This window comes from Pelophylax lessonae, assembly GCF_965119305.1.
Source record: "Pelophylax lessonae genome assembly, chromosome: 5".
Classification (NCBI taxonomy): domain Eukaryota; kingdom Metazoa; phylum Chordata; class Amphibia; order Anura; family Ranidae; genus Pelophylax; species Pelophylax lessonae.
Genome location: NC_138772.1, coordinates 100,605,886 through 100,616,090, shown reverse-complemented (window position 1 = coordinate 100,616,090; position 10,205 = coordinate 100,605,886). Strand labels below are relative to the sequence as shown.

The following is a 10,205-nucleotide window of genomic DNA, read 5'->3' as shown; positions in this document are numbered from 1 at the left end:
CGTGGACGAGACCATAATTTGATTTTGTATCTGGATCAATTTGTGAACCCATTTGTCCCGAATCAAGGAAGTCCAGTGTTTCTGGAAGAATCAAAGACGTCCCCCCACCCCAGACTTGGTGAGGGCGCCCCTTCATGCAGACGAGGACTTGTCTGCAGGTCCCAATTTGCCGCCCTTGGACTTACCGGGCTATGGCTTCTTGGACCCACCGAAGATCTAAACGGTTTACCTTTTTCCTGTGATCCGAAGGCAAGAAAAAGATGTTTATGAGCAGTAAAGGAAGGCCCTCGCCTAGAGTGAGGCGCCTTGCCTTTATAGGATTGGGGCAGATTAGTGCTCTTACCCCCCGTGATACCTTTGATCAACTCGTCCAGAGAGGCTCCAAATAGCTTCTCCCCTGTTAAAGGGAGATCAGCAACAGCTTTTTTAGAAGCCGGGACAGCCGACCAGCATTTCAGCCATATCAGGCGTCTAATAGCAACCCCCACTGCTGATGTCCTGGCCACCAATAAGGCCAAGTCCAGGGATGTATCACACATGAACACCAGGGCTTGGACAAATAGGTCCAACATTTCCAGAACCGCAGGGGGAAGCTGTGTCGTTTTCAGGTTACTCTTCAGCAACTTCACCCATTCAGTAGCAGTCTGTGCTATGAGAATGTTCACAAAGTTAGCTATTAACATGTAACCCGTCACCACATGTACATGGTGGGATAAGGATTCCACCCGTCTATCCACAGGACCCGAACAGGTTGGCGACTCTCGGGGGGAAGCAAGGGGTACGCCAGTTAGACTTCCGGGGTCACAGGGAACTGAGGGAGCCCCTGAGGTCGGACCATTCCAGGGAGGGGCCCGCACCCACCCCGCGACCTCCAGGGGTAGTGGGGGGGCATGTTACCCACCATACCTTGGTACCAGGCCGGCGCCACTCCGAAACAGATCACCTCCCACCCGGGATGGGGGCGCTGTTAGCCAAGGGGAGGCTGCTTCCCAGGGAGATGATCCACTTGCAGGCTCGTCCCCATCTATCGGGGCACTGTCATGGCGAGGCCGAGTACTGGACCATAACCTGCTCACACTCGTAGGCCAGGCTGGGAGACGTTAAGGATCTATATTATCCAGTACGAAAGCCACAGCCGGCTGTTGGGTGAAGTTCCTCTGGATCTTGGTCCTCAGGAACTAACTAAAAATAAAAAAATAAATCACAAACTTTACCTGGTACAGCTAAGACCGAAGTTCCAGCAGGGAACTAGGTCCTATCCCTGTCACTAGGCAGAACAAACTGAATATAGCAGAGCCTGAGGGGTTATGGCGGCTGGGACAGCCCCTATAGGCGGACAGGTATTTTTTCTGCCTAGTTCCTATTCCCAGTGGGAGGAGCATAACCCTATAGTCTATGATTAAGCAGAGCTGCGTCTGTGGAGAAACGATAGAGAAATTCACATCATTTTGGAAAACAGTGGTGACTGAATATATTAGCAAGATTTTTACAGTGTTATTTACTATATTTGTGTATATTTAGATTTAGTATGTTTAGTATATTGATTATTTTTAACTGCACGAATTTAGAGAATTTATGATTGGTTTGCACATTTGTAGTATGAGTGTGATTATTTATCATGTATTTGATTTGCGCTACACTAATTTTATGTTATTAGTCACTAAGGCATGAAGTGTAGAGAAATAAATCTATAGGTGTATTTTCCATATCAATGCTAAAATATCACCATTTCTGCAAACTTTTGAGCACAACTGTACCTACAATTCAGAATACATAGCTTAATCTAAGACAATTGTGGTTTAGGCATAGTAGCGCAGTGGGAACTAACCCTTTGACTACCCTATAGAGACACAGATAGCAATAAAAACCTGACAGAGGTTTTACAAACAAAAAGCTTTGGCTGGACCTGGGCTTTTTGACCATAATCTATTTTTCTCTTACGTCCTCCGACAGTCGCCGCCCACTCACAAGTCTTCACCAATGGGTATTGACCTTTGCTCCGCAGGAGTAGCTAGGCACAAGATTTGTTAATAACAAAAGCTTTTAGCATAGACACACCCCTAGGGGCTGTCCCCTTAGTCAATACCTCCCTGCACCAGCATTCCCAACTCAGTTTGATCTTGCCTAGCTTAAGAGTAGCAGGCTTTCCTGTGCTGGGGCTTCAGCCTTCTACCCTTTTTTTGATTTTATTTCAAGTATTTTTCTTTTCTTTACTAGCTGTTATTTTGTCAGCTTTAGTTTAGGGATCTTCGGATGAAGATGATCATGCGGAGCTGGGTCTCGGACTGGCCGCCCTGGATCCCAGGGCTGAGGGCCAGAGGGATCCCCAGCCTGCCATCGAGCGCTCAGCTACGGTTCGCCCTGGCGCCATGAACGACCCATCCCTGCTCGCTGCAGGGATGCTGCCTGTGAGGTGGCTACCTCACTGGACGCCATTCTGCGGTCTTGTGCTGCAGTCCACAGCGTCCTGCCTGCGGCACTCCCTGTCGTCTTGATAGCGGTTTGTCGCTGGAGACGGCTCCCCACGCCATCCGGTACGGTAAGCACCTTCTGTGTGGGGACCATCTGTGTGGGTGTCAGTTTGTGGCTGTGTGTACCCCCATGTCTGTATGAAGTGCGGGCTCCCTGTCAGATCCCTGTATGGGTTAGCATGCCTTTGTGGGCTGCGAGGGGGGGGGGCCCTCCCGCTCTGCTGTGAGTTCTGTCTGGGGCAGATTGGGTGCAGACATGCTTGAGCGGAGGCCGCTGTTGCGGCCCGCCATTTTTTTGCAGAAATGCTATGGACGGCCCTGTCTCTGTACAGCGCTGTGTTTTGGCGCCACTCGCCGCCATTTTGGTGGGCCGCGCTCGTTCGAGCACATGTCGGCGCCATTTTCTTGTAGCCTCTATCCCTCAGCCGAGCGGCCATTTTTGCGGAGCCTTCATAGGCTATATCAGTCAGCCGGTTATTGCATCACTTCCTCTCTCTCTGGAACAGCGATCGGTGGCAGCAGCCGGTTTGTGCTCTCTCCAGGTTTTTTCCTTCATTGTCCTGTCATTCCTTGCTCAGTATTCTCTATCCCTGCGGGATCGGTGCATACAGTAGTGTACGGTGGGCTGCGCTTGCCGTGGTGTTAAAGGGCCAGTACCTTTTTTTCCTTTCATTGCTGTGGGCATGGATTCTCAGGATAGCAAGTTTCCCCCCGCCCTGGTGGGGGACCAGGGGGCTGCTGCTCCCCCCCGAGGGGGCTGATCTGGCCACGGTAGTGGCGTCCTTAGTTTCTCAGATGCATGTGCTGATGGCTGAACGATCCGCAGGCTCGCCTGAAGAGCTTGCACTCATGGATGAGCTGATTGCCTCCATTAAGGATACGTTGCACCTGGAGGAGGAGCCCACTCCTCCTGCTAGGGTGTCCTCCTTTGGGACGCAAAGAACCCGCAAATCAGCGCAGGTTTTTCCCTGCCCTGCAGAATTTCATCATACTGTTAATGAGCAGTGGCGCAATTTAAAGAAGCCCTTTACAGTGCCGAATAAGTTTAAACTGCTTTATCCGTTTGCGCCCTCCACCGACGAGCGTTGGTGTGTGGCGCCTCAGGTGGGTCACGCGGTAGCCGTTTTAAACAAAGCTACTGCGGTTCCTTCTGAGGATACCCCGGTTTTCCGGGACCCTACGGACAGGAGGTTGGAGTCTCTTGCCCGTCATGCCTATATGGTTGCTGGTTCTATGCTAAAACCTATTTTTGCTTCGGTTATGGCGGCCCAGGCGGTTGCCGATTGGACGAAGGTGCTCAGGCGCACCCTGGTGGCTGATTCGGCTCCGCCTACCACGTTGGCTATGGTGGATCAAATCCATCAAGGAGTCATGTACTTGTGTGATGCGGACTTGAATTTAGCTCCTTTGGCTGCACGCCTGTCCAGCGTGGCGGTGCTGAACCGTCGTCTGATATGGCTGAAAAGTTGGTCGGTCGACCAATCTTCTCGCAAGACGTTGGCGGACTTTCCCTACGTGGGATCTCGCCTTTTTGGCGAGGCTTTGGATACTCTGATCAAAGGAGTTACGGGGGGCAAGAGTACTCTCTTACCCCAGAATCCCAAGCACAAATCTTTCCGTGGCAAACGGAACTCCTCGTTTAGGCCCTCTCAGGGGTCCTTTCGTGCCTTTCGGTCGCAATCCAAGGGCAAGCCCTTCAAAGGCCAAGGCTCCCAGAAGAAGCCGTGGGCGGGTAAGCAAAAATCCGGCCAGTCCTGTTCGTCAACCCACGCCAATTCCGCCTGAAGGGGCGCCCTCACCCGTTTCTGGGGTGGGGGGACGTCTGCGCGGTTTCCTCCAACCTTGGCTGTTCCGCATTCAGGACAGATGGGTTCAGGAAATCGTTCGATCTGGTTACAAGATCGAATTTCTCTCTCGGCCGGCGGGCAGATTTTTTCCCTCAAATCTTCAGCTGTCTCCGGAGTGCTTGCAGTATCTGCACCTGGCGGTGCGGGACCTGCGGGCCCAAGGAGTGGTGGTTCCAGTGCCTCATCGGGACAGATTTCGGGGGTTTTACTCCAATCTGTTCACTGTGCCCAGAAAGGAGGGCAAGGTGCGTCCGATTCTGGACTTGAAAGCTCTGAACCGCTTTGTGCGGGTTCGCAAGTTCCGCATGGAATCCCTGCGCTCAGTGGTGGCTGCCCTGAGTCCGGGGGAATTCATGGCCTCCATCGATTTGAAGGATGCGTACCTGCACATCCCCATTTTCGAGGGTCACCAAAGGTACCTTCGATTCTCCATTGCGGACAATTTGTGGCGTTACCTTTAGGTCTCGCTTCGGCTCCACGGGTTTTTACCAAGGTGCTGGTGCCGGTTCTGGCCCTGTTGCGAGCACAGGGCATTGCTGTCTTGGGGTATCTGGACGATCTCCTGATAAAGGTCAAATGCCAGCCAGAGTCTGGTGACCGACCTGTCCACCACGGTGCAGACACTGCAAGAGTTCGGTTGGACCATAAACTTTCCGAAGTCGACTCTGTGTCCTTCGGTTCGGCTTCCCTATCTGGGGATGGTTCTGGATTCTGTTCCAGCGAGGGTCTTCCTGCCGGCAGACAAGCTCCGGACACTTCGGGACGAGGTCGGTTCCCTCAGGACCAACCAATACTCGTCTCTCCGGACATGCATGAGATGTCTGGGTTTGATGGTCTCGACTTTCGAGGCGATCCCTTTTGCCCAGTTTCACACGCGGGGTCTCCAGGCGGAGATTCTTGCCGAGTCGGACGGGCGACCGCAGTCCCTGGATCTGCGGATCTCATTGAGCCAACGCACCAGAAGGGATCTTCTGTGGTGGCTCCAGTCCCCGGCGGTGTCGGGGGGCAAATCTTTTCGTCCATTGTTGTGGACGGTGATCACCACGGATGCCAGCCTGTCGGGCTGGGGTGGTGTTCTGGGCGTTCTGTCCGCCCAGGGAACTTGGTCGGAGGAGGAGTCCTCCCTTCCGATCAACATTCTGGAATTGCTAGCGATAAAGCTTTGCCTTCTGCAATGGTCGGAACGGCTTCAGGGCCGTCCGGTTCGGGTTCAGACGGACAATGCCACCGCGGTGGCCTACATCAACCATCAAGGGGGCACCAGGAGTGCCCGAGCGGCTCGGGAAGTGGCCGACATTCTGTCTTGGGCCGAGACGCACGTCCCGGCGTTAACGGCAGTTCACATTCCGGGGGTGGAGAACTGGCAGGTGGATTATCTGAGTCGCCAGACCCTGGACCAGGGGGAATGGTCCCTTCATCCGGATGTCTTCCAGATGTTGTGCGCGAAGTGGGGTTCCCCAGATGTGGACCTGTTCTCGTCTCGTCTAAACAACAAGGTGGAAAGGTTCATGGCAAGGACGCGCGATCCTCGGGCGGACGCCTCGGACGCGTTAGTGGCGCCCTGGCATCGGTATCGTCTGATGTATGCCTTTCCACCGATTCAGTTGCTGTCCAGGCTCCTTCGCAGGTTAGCCTCGGAGCCGCATGCGGTGATTCTGGTGGCGCCGGACTGGCCTCGCCGGTCTTGGTACGCAGACCTCGTCTATCTGGCAGTCGACGCTCCGTGGCGCCTGCCGCTTCGGAAAGACCTTCTGTCTCAAGGGCCGATATTCCATCCTGCTTTACAGTCGCTGGCTTTAACGGCCTGGCTGTTGAAGGCCAGGTCCTGAAGGATAGGGGGTCTCTCCCCTGAGGTCATTCCCACTTTGATCAAGGCTAGAAAAGCCTCTTCGGGGAAGATTTACTACCGTACTTGGAAAGCATGCTTTGCCTGGTGTGAGTCCAGGGGGTATTCCCCTCGCTCGTACTCGGTGTCTAGAGTGTTGGCTTTCCTCCAAACTGGAGTGGACCAGCGTTTGGCGCTGGCCACGATTAAGGGCCAGATTTCTGCGCTGGCCGTTCTTTTTCAGCGCCCTGTGGCATCAAATTCATTGGTCCACACCTTTGTTCAGGGGGTGCGACATTTGGCCCCTCCTAGGAGGGAGCCTTTGCCTCCATGGGACTTGAACCTAGTTCTGTCCGTGTTGCAACATGCTCCCTTTGAAAAGATCAGGGAGATCTCGTTGCCTCTGTTGTCCAAAAAGGTGGCTTTTTTGGTGGCGATCACTTCGGCTCGCAGGGTGTCAGAGCTGGCGGCTTTGTCCTGCAGCTCTCCCTACTTGGTGGTCCACAAGGATAAGGTGGTCTTGCGACCTAATGCCCCATACACACGTGCAGATTGTCTGCAGACTTACCTTTTCTATGTAGTGCAAGGGCCTGCCGGATTGCATACAAATTGAAAATGTTTAGGTTTGACCTCATATTATATGGTTTTGGTAAGTCTGCAGACAAAAGTCTGCAGATAATCTGCACGTGTGTATGGGGCATAACCCATCCTTTCTGCCGAAAGTGATCTCGGATTTTCACCTTAATGAGGAAATTGTCTTGCCTTCGCTCTGCGCGAAGCCGAATCATCCTAAGGAGGTTGCCTTACATTCCTTGGATGTTGTCCGGGCGATCAGGGTTTACTTGTCGTCCACTAAGCCTTTTCGCAAGTCGGATTCCCTCTTTGTCCTTCCTGAGGGACCTCGGAAGGGCAGGGCGGCGTCGGCTGCGACTATCGCCAAATGGATTAGGCAAACCATTGTGCAGGCCTATGCCTTGAAGGAGAGGGTTCCTCCCTTCCCTGTAAAAGCGCACTCTACCAGGTCGTTGAGTACGTCTTGGGCTTTCCGGCATCAGGCTTCTGTGGCCCAGGTGTGTAAGGCGGCGACTTGGTCGTCCGTTCACACCTTCTCAAAGTTTTATAAGGTGGATGTTCAGGCATCGGCCGATGCCTCCTTTGGCCGTAAAGTTCTCAGTGCGGCAGTGCCTTAGGGACCCTTGTTTTGGGTCCTTGGCTGTTGGGGTGTTTTACCCCTGGGTTACTTGTTTTTCCTGGGTTGTTGCTCCTGTTGAGCGCGTTTTCCTGTTGCCCAGTTGGTTCTCTTACTGTGTGTAAGGTTCCTTTCTCGGATGTGGGTACTGCGTTGCTTTTTTTGCGGCTGCGTCTCCCACCCCTCAGGTCTACACTGCTTTGGGACATCCCATTGGTGAAGACTTGTGAGTGGGCGGCGACTGTCGGAGGACGTAAGAGAAAACTGAATTTTTGTAAAATCTTACCGTAAAATTCCTTTCTCTGAGTCCTCCGACAGTCGCCGCCCCCGCCCCTCTTTTGGGGTTTTTGTGTACTCTTACTGCTATGCTACCAAACTGAGTTGGGAATGCTGGTGCAGGGAGGTATTGACTAAGGGGACAGCCCCTAGGGGTGTGTCTATGCTAAAAGCTTTTGTTATTAACAAATCTTGTGCCTAGCTACTCCTGCGGAGCAAAGGTCAATACCCATTGGTGAAGACTTGTGAGTGGGCGGCGACTGTCGGAGGACTCAGAGAAAGGAATTTTACGGTAAGATTTTACAAAAATTCAGTTTTTTTGTATTTTTCTTTTTAAAAATTAAGAGCAGGGGGGTAACTAGACTGTACTGCCTAACTGCAACAAAGTCACCTGTGTAGTCTGATAAGGATGGATGTAAAAATGCCACAAATGAATAGACAGTATTACAAACCCTTTAGCATTAAAAACAGTTCACATACATTGTATTTCAACTGTTTGCTTTGAGTTCAGTTTAAAGGTTTATGGCAGAGAGGAAGTGGCTAAGCTATTAAGCACAAATGTAATTAGATTGAGGTCTATTGCACAATGAAGGTATGGAAGGAGAGTTATTCTTAAAATGGATACTAGTAGGTATGACTTTCCACCTCGCGCCAAACCAGCTGTTGCTATAGAAAAAAAATAAAAACTCTTAAGAATAGCCATTTTGTGGTAAACTGTATTCCAAATAAAATCATAATCTGCATCAAAGTAATTGATTAAAAAGAGCCTACAGTATATGATCACGTGAGAGGAAGACTAGTGTGCTTTCAAAGACGTTCCTTTTTGTTTAAGAAGAATCAATAGATTGGAAATCAGAGATAACTGTGGAAGTGTGTGTGTGTGTGTGTGTATATAAATATATATATAGATAGATATGTATACATATTGTTTTGCTATTTCACACATCAATGGGATTTTAATCCAGCATTAAAGAATGACTGATATGAAGACAATACCTTATCCAGGTTCTCTGTGGTGGACTTTGGGGAAAGCCACTCGAGTTTTAGATGAAGTTTCCCAGACGTAGCTTCATCCAGAACGAACCACTAAAAGAATATATCAAATTTATATTATATAGTATTCAGGCAGGGCGCTCCCAGATGGCTTTGGCAATAGTGAGCATAGTGACCGACTCGGCAACCTGACAACCCCTTGCTGCAGTTTTCAGGTGGTCCCAACTAAGGACACCTGCAGTGTTTTATGGCTGTCATTTATTCCCATTTGTGAATGCTTATTGCAACAAAGCTCATTAGGCATTTATAAAAGGTTCAACACTAATCCTTTATTTTATTCCAGTACTGGCCTACCTATACTCTGGCCACCCATAAGTCATTTGCTAAGCTTCAGGAAAACATTGCGGAGCAAGAAGCAAAAACCTAGCTTTAAGATTCACTTTGTCCGAATAAAGGGGATGTTATTATTGCAACCCCCCCAACCCCATTTGGGTCTGGAGATTGGTCGCTTAGGCCTAAACACTGTCATTTAGGATAGGCCATGTGCTCTCCCATACCCAGAGGCCCCACACCTTTCACAAGGACTCCAGCAGTACAGGGGGTGCAGCCAAGGAGCATGTCTGGGTAAGCATATATGCTGAAGTGGGCTGGGCTATATGCAGTCACTTTGCTCTGAACAGACAAAATTGAGAAGGTAAACCATACACAGCGATGGATCTGACCTACCTCATCTACTACTCTCTCCTTCTCCACCTCCTCTAAGTCAATCATCAGGCTGAAAGAAATCAAAAAGCATAGAATTACTGCACTGAAAAATCTGAAAATCTTCATCGCAATTTAACATTCTTTAACAAATTGTTTCCTACCAATGCCTTTGTGGATTTGTATTTTTCTTTTTTTTTTTTTTTTTTTAATACTAGTAAAATGTTGCTCTATATACGATAAAATTTTATTTTTTGTAATTGAGCTTTTAAAGTCAACCTGCACTAAAATGTTCGTAATCTAACATCATTGCTGTAATACAGGCCTTCAAAATCCAAATCTGTAAACAGGGCCTGAACTTCATTCCAAGTTATGGTCCTGATTTCCCCCTTGAGGATTGAAAGTCTAAGCACTGCCATTTAACTGTGGAATGCCAGACTCTCTACTGTAAACTGAGGCTCTGGCACTTGACAATAGAATGTTGGTAGCTTAGTGCCAGGAGGGAATAGGGATTAATTCTGACTTGGAGAAAAATTAAGGTTTTGTGTATAACCTGAGCCTAGTACAGTTTGGTTTTGCAACCCTTACACACACACACACACACACACACACACACACACACACACACACAAGCTGCAAATCAACAGAGGATTACCTGCCCAGGAAATCATCCTTGTCTGTGTCTTCATCAAAGAGCTCAATCTCTAACATTTGGCCAGGATGCTCATAAATGATTGCCTGTGTGACAATAGCATAGCTTGGATAAATATATTACAGGTGTCATGCTATGAAACTAATATGCACTTATCCATATACAGTTAGCCATTACCAAAAACAGCTAAAGCCAGCGTATTTTGATTTTTATGCAGATTCTCTATTAAATGTGAGTTGCAGCAATAACT

General features: G+C 49.8%; 1 protein-coding gene across 2 annotated transcripts in view; it reads right to left on the bottom strand.

Annotated features, from left to right (window-relative positions):
* The window catches only part of ESYT2 (extended synaptotagmin 2), a 280,454-nt gene that overhangs the window by 69,936 nt on the left and 200,313 nt on the right, over positions 1-10,205 (bottom strand). For both annotated transcript variants that reach the window (XM_082257732.1, XM_082257733.1), the window contains exons 10-12: positions 9,959-10,041; positions 9,328-9,376; positions 8,605-8,694 (exon numbers count right to left, since the gene is read on the bottom strand). In XM_082257732.1, the coding sequence (XP_082113858.1) occupies positions 8,605-8,694; positions 9,328-9,376; positions 9,959-10,041 (222 nt within the window). The remainder of the gene's footprint in view (positions 1-8,604; positions 8,695-9,327; positions 9,377-9,958; positions 10,042-10,205) is intronic.